At 42.8% G+C, this 20,691-nt stretch overlaps 1 protein-coding gene across 1 annotated transcript in view; it reads left to right on the top strand.

Moving 5' to 3' along the window:
• The window catches only part of LOC307256625 (fibroblast growth factor 4-like), a gene marked incomplete at both ends in the record, with an annotated part of 45,860 nt that extends 27,817 nt beyond the window's left edge, over positions 1-18,043 (top strand). The window contains one exon of the mRNA XM_080035659.1: positions 17,867-18,043. Within this exon, the coding sequence (XP_079891785.1) occupies positions 17,867-18,043 (177 nt within the window). The remainder of the gene's footprint in view (positions 1-17,866) is intronic.
• Positions 18,044-20,691: the final 2,648 nt, after the last annotated feature.

Here is a 20,691-nt window from a genome sequence, read left to right as displayed (position 1 = left end):
AAAATTTTTTTTATTTTCGCGGGGAGCTTGCACATGCATGCACAAGCATTATTTATTAAAAAAAATAAAAAAACAGGGGGCCCCACACTAGGACTTGAAACGGGCCCCCAGATCGTTAAGGCCGCCCCTGTGATAATGACAGGACTGGACTCCTACAGTACTAAAGACGACAGGGCAGTCATTTTCAACAATGAACAATGTGTGCACTGCCTCACACACAAACTCTCAGTTCAACCAAGTCCACAAACAAAAATATAACAATTTAAAATAGCGTTTTTCTCTTACTATGCATGTTGCTTTGTGGGACTTACTTTTAGCATGGAGAGAGCTGAAGTGGCGCCGAAGATTTGAAGCCTTGAAATGCGCAAATGACACCTGGCATATAAGGCAGAATGGTCTGCCATAACGTTCAACAAAAAATATGAACTCTCCCACTCTGTTTTGGAGCGAACTTGACACAAATAGTTTACTCACGGAAAACCTCCCTCCAAGCTGAGCGGGCAGTTTTATGTTGCGTCCGCACCAAACGTTTGCGAACGTTATGTTGCGTCCTCAATTAAACATTTGCGAACAGGCATACACATAGGGCCTACACATTAATAAAATAAAAAATGAAATAATAGACAACATGTAAAACGAACGTAAGAGCCGCATGAAACGTTTGCGAACATGCACACACATAGGCCCACACAAAAAAAAAGTATAAAAAAAAAAAAAAAATTATAATCACATAATTTGATATGAACTGAAGAGCCGCACGAAGCTGGGCAAAGAGCCGCATGCGGCTCGCGAGCCGCGGGTTGGCCACCCCTGAAGTAGGCTAATTAAAATTTGAAGGACATTCTTCCCCATAAATTACCAGATTTTTGTATTTCATTCTAATACTGCATGCTGCAGCTAACACATTTTCTTTATTGATTAAACTGTTCTTGTGACTCGATTAATCAGAAAATGTCAATCAATTGATACAGCTCTATAATAGTTTGAAAAGGTGGTAATGATGGGTTTTCACGTTGCCTTTACAGTGATCTTATATTTATTTGATGGTAAATGCGGGGGGACATTGTCTTCATTCAGACTGCTGAACATTTTTTATTTTCTGTAATTAGACAGCAGTTGTTAGCTAAAGTGCATTGAATATTTGATATTCAAACTTAATAAAACTCTACAGAGCATATACTGTAGTGTAGTTTGTTGATTTATGTTGCCAAGGTATTGGTGTTCATTAGAGGTCTTCAAATGTGCAGATACCCTGAGAGAGGCTACTTTCTTCCTAGCTTCTGATATAAATGAGTATCACTTTATGTTCAATAAACAGACAAAAAGTAAACTTGAATGAGTCTCATTGAGTGACACACAAGCTATGCTTGGGTTGTAATACAGCTGGACCCCCCAAATATCGCCTATATGTATTGTGTCTTAGGTCTTAAATTTCATTCAAGGTGGTATTAAAAAGGTCTTAAAAAGTCTTAAATTTGACATGCTGAAACCTGCAGATACCCTGTATCTATAACAGGGCATAGCTACCATCGTCAGTAAGAGTAAGCAATTTTTTCCGTTCTCTAGGAACTGTTCTTGATGTTGTAGTGGTAAAAGCACAATGATACGTTTGTAATGCAATAGGTTTTTATTTCAATCAATAGCAAGAAACTCCGCGGAGTGGTCACTAGTTCCAACACAGGTAAGTATGTTACAAGGAGTGACAACCTTTCCTTAAATCGTCACATATTTAAGGAATATTTACTCCCCGAGGGGGAGGCGTCTAACAGTGGGTTTGGAGGAGAGACAGACTTACAGGCAGACAGTTCTAATATACATACATTGTTATTGTAAAACATGGGAGGGGTCAGGTTGATCTGAGTAGGAGAGACAGGCAAAGGAGGGGGACGTAGGAGACAGGTAGACAGGTAAGCTGGGTGGGGGAAGAGGAATGGGAGACAGGTTGGGAGGCAGACAGGTTGAGATATACATTTGTATTATAATCGTGGGTGGGGCAGGTTGACCCAGAACAGCAGGAGGCTGTCTGCAGGAACATTGTCTTCTTTCAAATGAATAGTCAGGCTGGATACTCTCCCTCCACAATGTAAAAACTTTTTTTTCTTTTTAAATAAGCAAATGCCTGTCACTTGACGTCTTTTGTTGCATTACAGACAGGTCTCTGTAGCTCAGGCTGGTTTGGGTTCCAGATTAAAAGATCTTGCTTTTTGGCGAGGGTTCTGTCTTGTGACCGGTGTTGGTAGTTATCAATCCCCAACTACAGCGAGTTCTACCAGCATCCAATAAGGAAGTGATTAAGGGCAGGTATCGAAACAGAGCAATTTCTCATTGACTCCCATGTTAAATAGGCCGTTTTTACAGCATTATTAAACCTTTTTAGGGCCTGTTACAAAAAAACATTCTAGTCTGTATGTTTATGACAACACTGATGGGGGTGAATTTGATTGTACCAGGCTAGTTTGTATTCTATTTGAGGTTAAAATAAACGAAAAATTAGGGGCGCGACCTCTTGAGTGACAGCTAGCCACTGGCCCTCACTTCGTCTCGGAGGTATCTTCCTCCCCCGACATCACATCAATGCCCTTTTTTGTTAATATGAAATGAGGTGGAGTAAAAGTCTGACAAGACTGTTGTATTTGGCAGGCTTTAATATGGCAAAGTGTGAAACTGTAAATACAGACAAAAGAATATGTCACTCATAAAGTTACTTATAGGTAAACAGGTAAGTAAAAATACAAGAAATAGCAATTAACTTTAAGTAGCTAGCAATATAGTATGGCCAGGGCCGCCTTAATGCACGGGCTTACCTGGGCTGAAGCCCCAGGGCCTACAAGGATCAGGGGCCTCTAAAAAAAAAAAAAAAAAAAATTTTTTTTTTTTACTGTCTCAATATAGGCCCCTGATCTAAGAAGGCCCCGCACATTGTCATTTAAATAAATTATTGACTGGCTCATGATAGGCCCCTGATCTTAGGGGGCGTAGAGAGATCAGGGGCCCATCATGAACCAGTAAAGAAAAAGGAAAAAAAATCACATTATTTTTGGCCTACGAAGATCAAGGGGCCTATCATTCACCAGTACATTTTTGTTATTTTTGTTTAAATAACATTGTTCGGGGCAACGCAGATCAAGGGCCTATATTGAGATGAGCCATTAAAAACAAAACAAATAATTCAAAGAGAGAAGTATCTTTGGGATAAGGGATTAAAAAAAAAAAATTGGAATGCTGACTGACTGGATTTTTTAAACCTGTATATTTTTGTTTCTGCTTTTTGGTATTTCTGTCTCCAAATGATTTCAGAAAATAGCTCACATAGGACACAGTTGATTTAGCCTTAGTTTTCTTCTCAAAGTGCACCAGATTGATGCATTTTACTTTAAAAGGTTCAAATTTTTCTTCCGGGGGGGCATGCCCCCGGACCCCCCTAGAACAGTGGTTCTCAACCGGTGGGGCGCGGACACTCTACCGGGGGGGCGCGAGGGGGATGAAAAAAAAAAAAAAAAATCTTAATTTTTTTTTTTTTTGTAATTTCAATTTTTTTCCTGATATGTAGCCTAGTTCAGAGATGATATGTATTTTTTTTCTTTCTTAACTTTTTTTGATAGGTAGTTGCCAAGTTCATCACACAAACACTCCAATCCACTGATATGAGATCAGTTTACAATTAAGTACTGAATTAATGGTAGGACTGTGGCCACTAGAACTGGTCTCTGGTCAGCAAAGGTCTTGAAAACAGCATAAGTGCACTTGTGACATGCGTGCCACCCATGCATGTGTATGGGCACGTGTCCCAGCAGATTTCTGAAATCTGAATAAAAAAATGTAAGTTTGTAGTTATCAAGTGTAACATGTTCTTAGGGCAGAATTTCATAAATAAAGGTTTATTTTTTTAGCAAGATATTTGGTCAAAAGCTAGTGGTCATCCGTCCGTCTGTCCAGTTGTTAGGCATCTGGCTGCTAGCAAGTTATGTTGTCTTGCTAATTTTACTATTCATCTGAACTGAAATAAATATTGACTTTTTCCTTTATTATCTTCGCCAGAATGCACCAGAATGCTTAGATTACATGTTAAAAACACAAAAAAATCTTCTGGGGGGGATGCCCCCAGACCCCCCATCAGGGGTTTAGTTTTCTGACAAACATTACAATGGATACTAACATGATTTGGGCATTTGGGATTATAAATCATCTTTGAATTGGTTGTACAGCATATCACATGCTATTCATTCAGGGGTGCGATGGCCACCCCACTCTAGCTCTGTGGCCCACCTTGGCCACCCCCTGTCAAAATTTCCTGGAATCGCCACTGAGACACACACAACTCCGCGTTCAGGCTGCACAGCACATTAATCGCAGGTAGCATTTTGAGCTAAATCTGGCCACTTTCCAAATCCAAGATTCAATAGTTGAAACATTCTCTGAACTGGGTTGTCAGACAGCAGTGTTTCCCATTGATCATAGACTTTGTTTTGTGAAGCTTTTTCATAACAGGTATACCTATTGTAGAATTTATTCTGTGTATGTTCTATTTAGGCTACTATTTTCTTCTCTTCTAAGGAGATTTAAAAAAAAACATTTCCTCAGTGTCTCATTGATACAATCTCATAATTAGCTATTAAAGTGCACCAGAATTTAACGTTAAAATATAAGAAATTTCCGGACCCCAACCCTAAACCCAATGTTCAACTCAAAGGTGCGCCACTGGCCTAGCCCTTGTGATAATAACAATAATAGATTATCTATCTATCTATCTATCTATCTATCTATCTATCTATCTATCTATCTATCTATCTATCTATCTATCTATCTATCTATCTATCTATCTATCTATCTATCTGTGTAGGGTGGTGTGTGTGTGTGTGTGGGGGGGCGGGGGGGGTTGTCAGGGTCAGTGGGGGGGGCCCAACTGCAATGACCCAGCTTTGGGGGGGCCCAGCTTGCAGAAGGTTGAGAACCCCTGCCCTAGAAGGTCCTGGGTGCCCACCACTGTCTCCTCAATAACTTGGAAAAACACAGTAACCAACCATGTGTGTTTGGTTATTAAAAGTCACTAGACCAGGAGGGGGTTTAAGTACATGTTACCTTAAGTGATTTTGTATTTCATCAATAGAGATATTGTGGTGTAGACTAACATGGCTTTAACGCATCTGTATTGTAAGACCGCCGCCCGGGGGGGCCTACGAAACCTCTCAGCCCCAGGGCCTAGTGGCAGGTAAAAGCAGCCCTGAGTATGGCATAATACATTCAACAGGCATTTCACATGTTACCAAAAATTAACGTGTAACTTTAGCACAACAAAAATGTAATTCCTCAAAATAATCATCTGACACCAACATAAAACACTTAAATGATGTAAAACTTACAGATGGTGCCATCTAAAGGAAGATACACAGAAGGATGGCAGTGGATTGTCTCAGCATGCTCTGATACTGCAACATGTCCGATTTTCAACTAATGAACTAAACATCTCTTCCTGTTTACTTCTTCTGTGGTTCTAACAGGAAGTACCAACTCTGCAATCTTTCCAAATAAAATCAACCATTAAAGGGCATATAACTTCGGTGAAGTTACAACACACTCCCCGCCTGACGTCCTAGAGACGTCACTACAGACTATTTACACATATGTGTCTTCTGGAGAGATGAGGAGGACAACTTCTGAGATAGGTCTTACGATGGTCTTCACTTCCTGTTGCCGGATGACCTTAACCTCCAACTTCCTCACCAGTCCGTCTTTACTGGGAAGCGCTTTTGTGATGACTCCCATTGGCCATTCGTTCCTTCTTGTCTGGATATCCTTCATTAGAACAACGTCACCTTCCTTAAGGTTTTTGTCTCTTGTAGAGCCACTTCTGTCGAGTCTGAAGCGTACTCAGGAATTCCTTTCGCCATCTTGCCCAGAACGTCTCAGCCAGGGACTGCACCATCTTCCACTGGTTGTTGAAGAGATCTCCCTTGGAGAAGTCCATAGGAGGCAAAGAGGGAATGCCTACCTTCTGAATCAGAAGTGTGGCAGGTGTCAAGAGGAGGGGGGCCTCTGGATCAGATGAGACTGGAACCAGAGGTCTTGCATTCATGATAGCAACCACCTCTGCCATAAAGGTGGTCAAAACCTCATGAGTCAGGTTTGACTTTCCAAGTTATAGGAACATATAATCAAGAATGTGTCTTGCGGTCCCAATCAGGCGCTCCCACACGCCACCCATGTGTGAAGCATGTGGTGGATTGAAGACCCATGTGCATTTCTGGTCCAGGAGGTACTTCTCAACACTGGTCTCACCAAGACGTGGAGGATCCAACTTCAGTTCTCTCGATGCGCCCACAAAGTTAGTGCCACAGTCTGACCTCAACTGCTTGGCAGGGCCTCTGATTGAGAAGAATCTGCGCAGAGTGTTGATGAAGCTAGAGGAAGTCATAGACTCTAAGACCTCTATATCAGTGGTTCTCAACCTTTTTTGAGCAAACGCCCCCCTAACCTTACCGAGATACTCTAGCGCCCCCCCCCCCCCCAAAAAAAAAACACACACAATTAAGAATATGTTTTGGCTACATCCTCTATCAACAATAAAACATATTTTCTGTGCTGTTTTGGTTTCTTATAAGAATTATTTAAAAAAAAATCCCAATATGAGCCTGTTCTATGATAGGCAGATTTAACCCACTGTCAGGTGGCTGGTTGCATAAAAAGAAAAAACACTATCAGCATTGGTTGTAATCAGGGGTGTAAAGTAGCGAATTACATTTACTCGCGTTCCTGTAATTGAGTAGTTTTTTCGTGTACTTGTAATTTTTTAAGTGATTTTTAAAACCTATACTTTTACTTTTACTTTTATGTTTATTGTGAAGTATTGTACTTCGCTACATTTTATATCACCTGCGTTACTGAGTAAAACAATAGATAGGGAAAGGAGAAATATCGCGGGGGGCTTTTATTTTTATGGCACAATACCGGAAACTAACACAGTGAATGATCGACAGGAGGAGTTAACACATTGCGACTACATGATAACAACAAACATTGCTTCCCTTTATCATTAAAACTAAATAATCCTAGTTAAACTATCATTGTACCGCACGTGAAGACGTGAAGGCTTTTAAATGCAGCAAACCTTTCATCCAGCCGTGCGATCGGCCCCTCCCTCACCTGATAGTTCAGCTTTCAGTTTAACAGTGCAGAGTAGGATGGAGACGGTGCGTGTTGCCAGGGCTGCTGTACATGCTTCAGTGAGCCTCTCGCGGTGCACAGCGTTTAGTATATCGTCCCTCTCCAACATAGGAGGGTTGTGTCTTTAACATGGTTCTGCTTGTGTGTTAGTTAACTCCATGCTTTGGCTGATTACTCTGTGTTTTCTCCACCTCAGAGACAATAGTTAGTTTAAGTTTGAATTTCGCTGCGCTAGCATTAGCATTAGCAATATCAGTAAACGTCATTATACTAGTCTGTGATTGGCTGATTCCTCTGCCGCTAAGGCTTTGATTGGCTGGTTGTTCTGACTCAAAGACTTCTGATTGGCTGTCTGCGGAGCCTTCTCTTTTCTAAGAATGACAGTCAGCAGACCGCAGAACATTGGAGAGAATAGTTAAAAAGAGGTCGAGGGGTTAGAAACATGAAAAGTTAAAATAGGCTGTTTATTTCAGGTAACCTATTTTTGCAGTCAAAAGATTTATAAGATTTTTAAGAAAGTTTAAAATATATTTATTAATTAAAAAAAAAAAAAAAAAAAAAAAAAAAAGCTCTCGTGTCCCAGCCTGGTCCCAGCGCCCCCCTAGGTTGTACGAACGCCCCCCAGGGGGCGGTACCGCCCCCGTTGAGAAACCCTGCTCTATATGAACAGCTCTCGTAGACATACGAGTAAATAGCACTGCCCATCTCTTGCTATTCGCCTGCCCACCTCTTGTGCGTCGTGTTGAAACCTCCCAAGGCCCAAAGACGTCAAGTCCCACGTAAGAGAATGGGGGGTCCGTGTACAGACGCTCAGCTGGTAAATCCGCCATCTTCTGATCTTCAACTTTTCCTCTCAACTTACGACAGGTCACACATTTTTGGAGGATGCTGCTGATAACCCTCTTGGCTCCTACTATCCACAAACCACTGGCTTGGATAGCTCCTTCCGTCAAATGCCTTCCCTGGTGCATAACCTTCTCATGGTGATGGCGAATGAGCAAAGTAGCCACATGATGTTTCCCTGGTATTATGAGAGGGTTAGTTTCGTTCTGAAGAAAGTTTGACTGAGTCAATCGGCCTCCAACTCTCAGTAAACCATCTTGGTCGATGATGGGATGAAGTTTCCGGAGGGGACTGTCTGTAGGAAGATCTTTCTTGGCTTCTATACACTTGCATTCATTACTGTACACCTCACGCTGCACACATCTGATCACTGTTTGCTCTGCGTGTGTCAGATCTTCATCTGTAAAAGCTTTATTGCAAACATGCCACCCATGACAGCTTTCATCTCCTGTTGACTTGGTAAAACTGTGACTGATGTGATGAAGTCGTGCAAGAGTCTTGGTGACAGCACTCCAGCTTGAGAAGCGCTCAAATCGCTTCGAACCTAGCAGATTCTGTGTAACTTGAGTTGACAGTGTGGTCACCTTTGAACGTATCTCAACATCTGATTCTGGACTGATGAGTTCAAATGTTGGTTGCTGTTCTTCTCGTATCTCTGGCTCTAGCAGGAAAGCGGGACCGGACAGCCAAGTTGTGCTTGAGAGATGACCTGCTGCAACCGCTCTTGATCCATGATCAGCAGCGTTGATCTCTGTCGAAACATAGTTCCATTGTTCAGGTTGACTTGACTGCCTGATGCGCTGCACACGATTCTTCACATACACATAGAATCGCCGTGTCTCGTTTTGGATATAACCGAGCACCACCTTGCTGTCTGTGAAGAACCTTATTCTGTCCAGATTCAGGTCAAGTTCATCGACAATCAGTACTTCCACATCTAATACTGCAGCACAGAGGTCGAGGCAAGGCAAGGCAAGGCAAGTTTATTTATATAGCACAATTCAAACACAAGGCCACTCAAAGTGCTTTACAGGGGCAAGATTAAAATACATAAAACACATTAGAAGACATTTAAAAGCGAATGAAAAGAAGTAAAACATTTAAATTAAATAAAAAGTACAGGTTAAAATGGAAACAGAAAAGTCTTCAGACTCGATTTAAAAGAACTGAGGGTTGCAGCAGACCTCAAGTTCTCTGGGAGTTTGTTCCAGATATTTGGTGCATAAAAACTAAAAGCTGCTTCTCCTCGTTTAGTCCTAACTCTTGGGACTGTAAGTAAACCTGTCCCAGACGACCTAATGGCTCTGGACGGTTCATAACGTATCAGCAGATCAGTAATGTATTTTGGCGCTAAACCATTTAGTGCTTTATAAACCAACATCAGTATTTTGAAATCAATTCTTTGAGTGACAGGAAGCCAGTGTAAAGACCTCAGAACTGGGGTAATGTGATCCACTTTTTTGGTCCTAGTGAGGACTCGAGCAGCAGCTTTCTGAATTAGCTGAAGCTGTCTGATAAATTTTTTTGGAAGGAGGTATGGTGAGGTCAGGTAGGGGAGCCAACTTGGTCTTTCCCAGGACAAATCCAATGTCACTGTTGCCGTTGTCTTGCACGGTTTTCAGGTAGGCAACTGCGGCTATTGCTTTAACCGGGGCATCTGAGAAGAAGAGTAGCTCTCTGCTTTTGGCTTGGGACGTAGAACTGGATGCATATGTTCAGGGAACTTGTAGATCCTCAAGCTCACGCAGCGACTGGACCCATTTTTCCCATTCTTCATACATTCCTTCTGGCAAGGGGCTGTCCCATTCAGGTTCCTGACAGGTAAGTTCTCGGAGAAGCAGCCGTCCCTGGATTGTCACTGGAGCAAGGAATACTAAAGGATCAAACAAGCTGTTAACGGTTGACAGCATGCCTCGACGAGTAAATGGCTTCTGTTGCTCTTTAACCTTGAAGACAAACGTGTCTGCCATGATGTTCCACCTTAAACCCAGGCTGCGCTGTACTGGAAGATCATCCACTGTAAGATCCAGGTCTTTGATGTTTTTGTCCCTGTCTTCCACAGGAACAGCATCCATCACTTTGGTTCTGTTAGAAGCGATCTTATGGAGTTTGATGTTCGAGAGTGAGAGTGCCTCGCGGGCTCTTTGAAGTACATCAACAGCTTCAGCCTCTGTAGGAAAGGACTTAAGAGCATCGTCCACGTAGAATTCTCGTTCTATGAACTGCCTCACATCGCTGCCAAACGTGTGTTCTGCGTCTCTTGTTGCCTTCCTCAAGCCAAAGATAGCTACAGCCGGTGAAGGACTGTTGCCAAAGACGTGGACTGTCATGCGGAAATCGACAACGTCGTTATCGAGGTCATTATCACGGAACCACAGGAACCGTAACACATCTCTGTCTTTTTCTTGCACTGTGAAGTTGTAGAACATCTGCTGGATGTCTGCAGTGACAGCTACTGGCTCTTTGCGGAATCTGAGGAGGACTCCCAACAAGCTGTTATTGAGATCAGGTCCTGACAGAAGCACATCGTTAAGTGACACCCCATCAACCTGCGCACTGGAGTCGAAGACAACCCAAATTTGATCAGGCTTCTGGGGGTGAAACACACCAAACGTCGGCAGATACCAGCGTTCCTGGCACTCTTTCAGAGGTGGCGCTGACTCTGCATGGTTGTTGTACTGAGCTTTCATGTCTGGTTTCTTGTCCAAGGTGCGTCTGAGTGACATCAATCGCTTGTAAGCATAGTCTCTGTTATTGGGAAGGAAGCGTCTGGGGCTGCGAAATGGGAGCGGTGCGACCCAGTTATTGTTATCGTCCTTCACAAATTCCTTCTCCATTATCTCCAAGAAGGTTCTGTCCTCAATGGAAGGTGCAAGCTGGTTGTCATTCCTATCTTGGTGGAATACAGTTTCTCCTAGGTTCTCTACTGAGGTTGCTTTTGGTGGAATGATTTGCTGTAGGCTCTCTGGTATTGTCCTCTGATTGCATGTTAGGCTGTAGTTATCCTTGACCATTAAGTGGCTGTCACAGGGGGTGAAATATGTTGGACGTCCGTTTTCCAAAATGCAGGTTTTGAAGACACTTACTTCGTTGGGTTTATGTGCATTTCCCAAGCACACGTCGCCTACTACAACCCATCCAAGATCCAACTTTTGTGCATAGGGTGCATTGTGGGGACCATTCAGCTGTCTGCGCACCTTGTGAACCCTCAGGATATCTCGTCCTAGCAGGAGCAGTATTTCAGCGCTGAGATCCACAGGTGGTATTTTATCTGCAATTGACCTCAGGTGTTTCTGATGAAGTGCAGCTTCAGGGGTGGGGATCTCTCCCCGGTTGTTAGGCACATTGTTGCACTCTACCAGCGTGGGTAGGGGGATGGTTACTTTCCCATTGACTGACTGGACAGTGTAGCCTTGAGCTCTTCTGCCTGCTTCTTCCTTTGTTCCTGCACAGGTCTTCAACGTGTAAGGACTTGTGGTTCCTTGAATGCCAAACATGTCCAAGAACTCCGTCTTGGCAAGGGACCGATTGCTCTGGTCGTCTAAGATGGCATACATTCTCTTGATCTCTTTTGAACAACCAGTAGGATAGACGTCCACTAGACATATCTTTGCACATGATTTTGCCAGCGGTTTTGCTAGTGCTGAAAACCGGTGGATGGTGGGCACCAAGGCGTTTTACCTCCAATTTCTCTTCCAGACTAAGCGTCTCAAGTCTGTGCTCCAATAGATGATCTACTTCATTCATGTTGACTCGTTTTCGTTTGTGTAGGCTACATTTGATTTTGTTAGCAAGGTCTCTTCTTGCTACTGGACTTTTCGCGCTAAACTATAGAACAGCGATGGCACCACACACGACAGTGAATGAACTGTGAACAATGAAATGACACTGTCGTAGAACGAACCATGTGGTGGCATACATTCTCTTGATCTCTTTTGAACAACCAGTAGGATAGACGTCCACTAGACATATCTTTGCACATGATTTTCCACTGAATCCATTACCGCAGACTTTAGTGCAGTTGGCTGTTATATCCGGACTTACTGATACCATTCTCTTTGAGGACCCTCTTACGTTCGTCTAGAAGCATGGCTCTGAAACCCTTGCACTTACGTGAGGGGTGAGGTTTGTGATGTATAAGGCACTCCTTATTTGGGTCTTCCAAGGCTTTGTCAGCTTTGTTGGTTTCTGACCACACATTGGTTTTGTGCACTGAGATGGGTGTTCTATTGTTGTTGCCTGTAAACCTTTCCTTCTTCTGTGTAGGAGTGCAGAAAACTGTTGTGTTAAAACTTGGGTCGTTACGTGATTTAGCCTCTCGCCGTACAAACTCCACAAAGTAGGAAAATGTTGGGAAGGCTACTTTCTTTTCGTGTTTATACCTTGATCCTATGGACATCCACTTTTCCTGGAGGTGAAAGGGCAGTTTGTCCACGATCGGTCCTACACCTCTTGCTGTGTCCAAGTACGACAGACCTGGTAGGTAGCCATCAAGCTTAGCAGCTTCCAACTCCAGAAGTACATCTCTGAGCTTGCGCAGTTTTACATGGTCCTTGCTGGTTAGCTTTGGGAAGTTCTCAATCTTTGAGAAGAGGTCTCTTTCGATTGCTTCAGGGGCACCATAACACTCCTCTAATCGTGACCATATCACAGGGGTTGACACTGAGGTTTCAAATGCACTTGCCCATAGGGCAAGTACAGGTAATGTTTTACTTGCCCGAATGTTGTGTTCACTTGCCCAAAAAAAACAAAAAAACTGTTAAACAATGATATATACAGTATAGGCTAATTTGAATTATAAATTTTAGCGATCTCTTAAATGCAAACACTGCTTACTAGTCTCATCCTGACCACATAAAACGAACAACAATTCATATAAGCCTATATATCATGACATCCCACATACAGCCAAGAGCTTGGTCCTGCTGCAGCATCGTGAAAGGGCCTCTTTTTGCCATGCACCTGGCCCAGGGGCTCAGAAAACTCAGTCTAGCTCAGAGTCAAGCTGAATGTTGGCTTCCACAGAAAAATTTTACTCATTTAAAACGGTCACATTGTGCCAAAAAGTGATTGTGTGCCATAAAATGATTCAATTCCACCATGTTAAAGCTGTAAGTAGGGAGGGGGATCATTCATTTCTATTCATATTGATACCATTATAAAGACTCCACAATCCAAATTTTTATCGATACCTTTCTATTATTTTGTTTAAAGAGAACTGGTATTATTGCTTTAATTGCTTATAAGATGAGCAGAGCTCAGGATAGGACTTTAAGCAGGTCATAATTCCATATTTAGGCCTACTATTTAGTTTATATTGCTGGGAAAACAAGTTTTTTACCCAAACTGTAGGCTATTATTCAAGCTTTCCGCGAAAAACTCAAATTTCTTATTTTCTTGATGTTACATTTGAACACATGATGTCATTTTATTGACCTTTGCCTAATAATCATTTTACTGAGCCGACCTGAACACATCACATTTGAACTGTTTGCGATTTTTTTTTAGCTAACTAGGTCTTATCCTGCAGATTTTAATATGGATTTAAAAACTATCTGATTTTTTAACTGCGGGACTTGCTACAGTCTCTCGATCACCGCTGCATTGAATAAATGATGAGACGGTGCGGAGCCCGTCTGCAGCGGCAGCGGCTCAGCAGACAAGAGTTTTTTTTTTTTGGAGACGGAGCGGGTTGAAGGAGTTTCTTCAAGACAGTTGAAGGTAGAACACTTTTACAGTCCATGATGCGGTCCAGTGATGGAATAATACGCTGAAGTAGGCCTAATTAGATGAAGATGACCCACTCGATATTTAAAATTATATAATGTGACCTAGCCTACTGGACTCCATAGCGCTATCGATAAACTCAAACGTTATTGATTTCTGGGTTTTGAATATAGCGGAACCAGGTCCGTAGGATAGAGCCGGCTTTCGGAACGTAGACAGCGAAACTGCGCGCACACAGGCTGTGTGTGTGTGTGTGTGTGTGTGAGAGAGAGAGAGAGAGAGAGAGATAGATAGAGAGATCGAGTGCGAAAGAGCGACCGTGATGCTGCTGGCTGCCGCGCGCAGCTGCTCAATTGCGAATATAGCCGATCTATTTTGTGTAAGTTAGCGGGAAAAAAATGTTTTTGCAGACTGTAAAACACATGAATACATAGCCTAGACTACTGACAATCCCTCTAAAATCCACTTGCCCGTCCGGGCAACCAAGAAGCAATCTCAACTTGCCCAAACATTATTTTCAGTTGCCCCAGGCAAGCGGGCAACCGTTAGTGTCAACCACTGTATCATGTTCAAACCTTCAGCAGGGCAACGAATATTCACCGATTTAATCCTACGGGCTTGCTTACTGGACTCCGGGCCCAACCATTTGATGAGGAGATCGACTTCTTCGTTTATGGTAAGTCCAAGTCCTGCTATGGTGCTCAAGAAGGTAGATTTCCAGCTGAGATAGTTTTCAGGGCGGTCGTCAAACGTGTTCAACCCTCCAGACACAAGTTGACTCCTGGCAAGGAACCTGGCTAACTCTGTGGATGTACTTTGGTCCTGATAGGGGAAAGGGCTGAATTACTGACCACTTTGCCTGGAGTTATATTCACTGTTGTGTTGTGGTAGAGGAGCAAACTTCTGAGAGACTGCTTGTGGATTCAGGTGTACGTTCCAATTTCCTTGTGTTGCTTTTCATTGGCTTGGATTCAGTTTTGATGTAGGGTTCTGTGTTGAAATTACCAGTCATTATTTCAGTAGGCTTGATGTCAGCGTGTTGTGTTATGTATTCAATTACTTTCTGCCGTGAGGAAACCTGGGCTGGGAAGGACTCAAAGTCTTTAAAGGAATACTTCCCCCATTTGGAACCTGCGTTCTATCATTATAAAATGGCTATTATAATATAAGGAAAGAGGTTTGTTTTGACTCACTCTTCACTTGGCCCAGCTGTCCTGATAATCCACACCCCACATTTTACATAGCGTCATGGGCAATGACGCGTTTCGCGTCTTTGCCCATGTGGCTATGTTGGGCCCGAGGACTACAGACTGCTATTTCCGCACATTTTTCTGCCAACTAATAAGGAATGAGGGAGGCGGGACCTCCCTCACAAGATGTAAACAGAATGTCCGCCATGTTTCTTCCCCGCTAAGCGAGAAGCCGAAACACTGATCATGGCAGAAGGAAATTTTCCATTAGAAAAGCCTGAAGGGGATTTTTAATGTTTCCTGCAGTGAACGGACATTCGTGTCTACCTGTATAAACCGGATTACAGTGAGGAAGAGAGGTGATAGTCGGCAGGAGGAAGAGGAGAAGCTAGCTACACTAGCAGCTACTCCATGCTGTGGAAGAGGAGCCAGCCGCTATGCCTGGTGTGTTCGCGCGTTCACTGTTAGAAACTTCACTGTAGCTTTGCTCCACATATTGAAAGACGGACCCTGGAGACATATTTCAGTATTGAGAAGTTGAACTGGAGGCGCCAGCCACAGGCCGCGGGGAGAGACGGACGTCGACCACAACACAGTATGTTTTTATTTTTACTCATTCATCACCGCCACACATCTTGCGTTTGCATTTCTTTTCCCCCCCGGCGCTTGTGTTAGCAGGTCAGAGCAGCTACACAGCGCTTCATTAATGGGAATTATCATAGAAAAACTCATGTAGCAACAGGCTGGTAAAAGCAGCGCTGCAGCAGTTAGACACTGACTGTGTGTGGGGAAAAAAAACTGCGAGCTAGTCTAGATGCACTGCACAGACGTATTGGTGTGACCCGGGCGTAAACATGGCACAAGTGTTATATCTTATTACAGTTTTGAATTCTGTTCTAAAATGTCTTATTGGCACTATGTTTTCCTATTTTTGGTAACATGGGCAGCAAAACTAACGTGACGTAACCTTGCAGTTCTTTTTCATGTAAGCTACTGCAGGCTCAAATTAGCTGGCCTTACTAATGTTTTGCTCAATGTTTTATAGACAATATCGCCGATTCATGCCATTTCCTCGCGTGAATCCTGCAAAGAGAGAGACCCAGGACCGTGGCTATCAAGAGATAAGAGCAGCTGTGACCAGAATGACCGGAGCCAACACACTACACATTTTATTTTGATAAATAGTTGTTCATATTTTTTGCGATTAAAACTTTGAATTCAAGTTGGTTGATGTGGTTTGTCTACTAACCAGAGTACTGTTCAACTTGAGTACTATTAGAGAAATACTCATTTCTACTGGGGTAAAAGGTTGAGGACAATCTTCAGATGTTGAGCTACTGTATTCAATAAATAAGCAAATGTGTCTGTTTACATTAACCATATTACTCGTGGATGGTCTCGTTTCAATCATGACAATCTAAGCTTTCTAACGGTGTATGGCATGACTATATTCACCCAAGGGTCGTTGAAATAATAAGCTGATTAATGTGTGTAGTGTAACAATAGCTTGCCGGACTGTTTACATTGAAAGCTAACGAGTTAACCGCTAACACTATTATTGCTGTGAGCAACCATATTACTCGTGGATGGTCTCGTTTTAATCAAAAGGTTAAAGTGTCGTCTTCATGCCCAGAATATTTAGCTTCAGAGTCCGGTTTGAAGGCTAGGCTGCTAGGCTAGACCCACAGACTGCGCGCTATCAACAAAACTAGCCTAGCAGCGGGCATGTTGAAAAACTATCTTTAAAACTGTAGCAAACGTAGCCAAGTGCGCGTTTCCTTCCCTCCGTTTTACAGTGAAACCGGAAACTATGTATACTTTAGAAAAAAATCATTCATTGTGGAATCTAAATAGTGTTTTTATTTGTCGAGGTATCGCCCACAACTGTATTTGGAAGTTGTTGTTTACTCTCATCAGTCAGACGAGACTTCAAGGGAAATGTGGGCGGGGCCTTGGAGGACTGCGAGCGCAGTGCATTGTGGTAGTAGGAGGATTTCTGACTTTAGAGGCAGAGACAGCCAGAGAGACCATAAAAACACTCTTTCTGCCTTTTCTCAGGCTAGGATGAACCGATTTCTAAAAATGTTGCACATTTATACTACATAGGAGCATAGAGTTCAATACACCTTCATGGTTCCACCGGGGGAGTAATTCTTTAAACACAGTGCCCCCTGTTGTCCATCCATGTAATGTAGCCCACTTAAATTATATGTGAACAAGGTATCCAACAGCGGTCTGTCCACTGACCATAGTCACACCCATTACTACACTGGTCATTACCACTAGGAGCGCAAAATCTAGTGATACAGACCAGTGAGAAACCGTGGTACCTAACACAGGGACCACTGGTCATTACCACCAGGGGGCGCTGGAGCTAGTGGTACTAGTGATCATAATCAAAAATAAAAGTATATTTTAATTATGTCATGTACAGAGATTAAGAGAAAGTGGGACCAGAGATTATATTGAGGAGCAGTCGCTGTCTGATCTGTACCACGAGCTCCAGCGCCCCCTGGTGGTGGCACACAGTGGTGTGTGGCAGAGACCATGGTCAGTGTACAGACCACTTAATCAGCTACAACCCCTGCTGGACATGTCCCTACATTTATAAGGCATATTATCGGCATATATTCAAGATAGACAATCTAACTTCAATACCATTCTTTAGTAATTCTTCCTTAAAATAAAAGGTTACATTTTTCCTTGTTTGTCTTCTTTACATTCTATTCTGTTTTGTTACATTTCTCATCCTCCGTAAGAAATGTAAAACAAACCTTAATCCTTACTGGACCAAGTGATCTTAATTTAGAGCCAACCAAAAGCCTGCAGGGCACAAACAAATAGAGAGGGAAGGACACACATCTGATAAATAAAAATAATGAATAGTAATGAATGGCTAACTTGACAATTACCCTCTGTCTTTATTTTCCTTTTACTCTCTTCAGGGCCAATACAATGATGAATGCAAGTTCAAGGAGAATCTCCTGGCCAACAACTATAATGCCTATGAATCAACTGCCAACCCTGGCATGTACATTGGCCTCAGCAAGAATGGAAAAACCAAGAGAGGCAACCGGGTCACACCCACCATGACCATGACACACTTTCTTCCAAGGATATGAAGTTCTAACCGCTAACAGTTCAAAATACGCTACACTAGAAAAACTGCAATGTTTTTGCCCAATTACAAGCTTTACGTACACCGTAGGCAGTTTCGCCTAAAGCGTTTTCATGCATCAACCAAAGAACAATAATTTGGCAGGAAGACACTAATGGACACACTTTGAACAACACAAAATACCAATAAATATCAGTGTTATCATTGCTATCAGTGAAATGTGTCTCTCTACTAACATTGGGGGCAGTTCTAGGAAAACACAACATCAGCAAATGAGTGTCTTCCTCGAATTCCATTACTCCCATTTTTAAAAATATTTTTAAAATAATTATTTCAACTTGAAGTCTGGAACAGTCTCAGTACATGTTTCTTCATGCTGGTGGTAACAGATTGAAACTGTCAAGGTCCAAATCAGGTCGATTTAGTTTGAAACTGTTCCAGTAGGGACCGTATTATTGTATTATCACATGCATCAAATATATAACTGGTGTGGTATTTTGCTCCATCCAACTCTTTCATCCTTATATGGTTAGATATTTCAAGCCCCAATTCATCATGTGAAGGATCCTAAAGCCTGTATTATGTAGTTTAGGTGGTGACTTGTAAAATGGGAACCAAAATTGCAGTATCCATAATCAGGGGCCGTATTCTGAAAACATCTTAAGCCAAAGAGTAGCTCCTAAATTGCTGATTTAGGAGTAAGTTTAAAATAAGGGGTGTGTCACTTAATATTTTATTTTATTTGACACGGACACTTCATATTCATAAACATTTCTATAAATAGGGGAGAACGGGGTAATCTGAGCCACTTTTTACATTTGCTCCCCTCTAAGCGAGCTAAAATGATTTATCACTCAAATTTACACATTTCCCATTAATTCAGGATGTTTCCTAGAAATGGGCATTACCAGAATTTTTTCAAGACAAATGGCAGTGAAAATTAGCCTGGCATTCCCAGACCTGCCACTAGGCGCTGGCAAATTAAATTTGCTGCGCGTGTTGGTCTGGACACGCTCTGTTGAAGCTTTATCAAGAAAGCCAGAAATCCGGCGGGCGCGCCAGAGCCCCTTATATGGTACTCTGGGGAGGACGTAACCGGATGACGACAGTGAGGTGCATGCGACGTCGAAGCCGTGATAGTAAACATCAGAGATGGCTGCGGATATGTTGTGTGCGTTTGAGACTGCTTTGGCCTCGACCCTTAAAGGGGTAGTTCAGGATTTTAGACATAGGGCCTTATTCCCAAGTTAGCCTTGGTGTTCTTTATCAGTGGAGACAGTTTTCAACACATTTAATTCAGTCCTTCTAGTTGCAGAGTGCGCTCGTGCTAAGCTAGCGCACGGCATCGGGGGGATACCTAGCCTGCTACTAAAACAGTCTTACCCACTCCACAGTACACCCGAGGCCAATCAATTATAACGCCAGACTATCGATGTAAATGTCTGTGTTGATAGAATAATTTTAGAAATAAAACCAACCTCGCATATTGCATTTTGAGGGACTTTATTCCTTGTAGGCTGCGGCAGCGGCGGACTAATACCTAGGTTACAGGTTCTTTAATAGTTTGTTTACCTGCTGCTGTCTTACAGACGCAGAGTACAGTGCACAAAGGAGTTGTATTAGCCTATGCAATAAACAAGATATGGCCACGTTTGGAGGACTTACCAATGCGTCTGCTTTTGAAGACGATTATGAGGAATTTGATGTATCCAACGAACCGTACCTGTACGAGCCGGAATACACTGATGAAGAATTGAGAGGGATGCTCAAAGGGCAGAAAGAGAAAGAGCGTCTGTAGAGACAGCCCCCGCTGGAGCTGCAGCAGAGAACCGGGACAGAATGACGGTAGACTGGTGGCAGTGCAGTTTCAGTTTCTGTCCCACGCTGCTTTACGTTTACTTTCTGCTGTAGTGATTCGGTTACACAGCAAAGTAAAAGTCCGCTGCTGCTAAGAAAGTAGTCCCTCAAAATGCGATAATTCATGCGATGTGAGGTTGGTTTTATTTCTAAAATTATTCTATCAACACAGACATTTACATCGATAGTCTGGCGTTATAATTGATTGGCCTCGGGTGTACTGTGGAGTGGGTAAGACTGTTTTAGTAGCAGGCTAGGTATCCCCCCGATGCCGTGCGCTAGCTTAGCACGAGCGCACTCTGCAACTAGAAGGACTGAATTAAATGTGTTGAAAACTGTCTCCACTGATAAAGAACACCAAGGCTAACTTGGGAATAAGGCCCTATGTCTAAAATCCTGAACTACCCCTTTAACGATTTGGAAGACGGCACTCAAATCTTTCATTAGCAAGTAAGTGGAATGTTCTGTTTTGCCGACCGACCACGGCAAACGTTTAATTTAACAGTTTAACAGCTGTTCGCTAAACGAAAGGGGCTTACGTCGCCTTGTGCATCGCTCTGATTGGTTGTAGTGCTATCCAACTGCGTGCAGTGGCATTTGAAATGCACGAGTAGGAGCCGCCCCTTGAGTTGGAAATTACTATTGATCGTCGCCAGACCCTCTATCGTTCAAGATATCAGGGTCTGGATTTCCAGGCTAAGTGAAAATATGATTGTTTTAAAAAAAGTTGTCATGTGGCTCACTTTACCCCAGCTGTGAAACTGATCCACTCTGATTCTACCATAACAACACATA

Source organism: Ammodytes marinus (assembly GCF_949987685.1).
Source record: "Ammodytes marinus genome assembly, chromosome: 10".
Lineage (NCBI taxonomy): Eukaryota > Metazoa > Chordata > Actinopteri > Uranoscopiformes > Ammodytidae > Ammodytes > Ammodytes marinus.
Note: the sequence above shows the minus strand (reverse complement) of the source record. Positions and strands in the feature narration are given on the sequence as shown.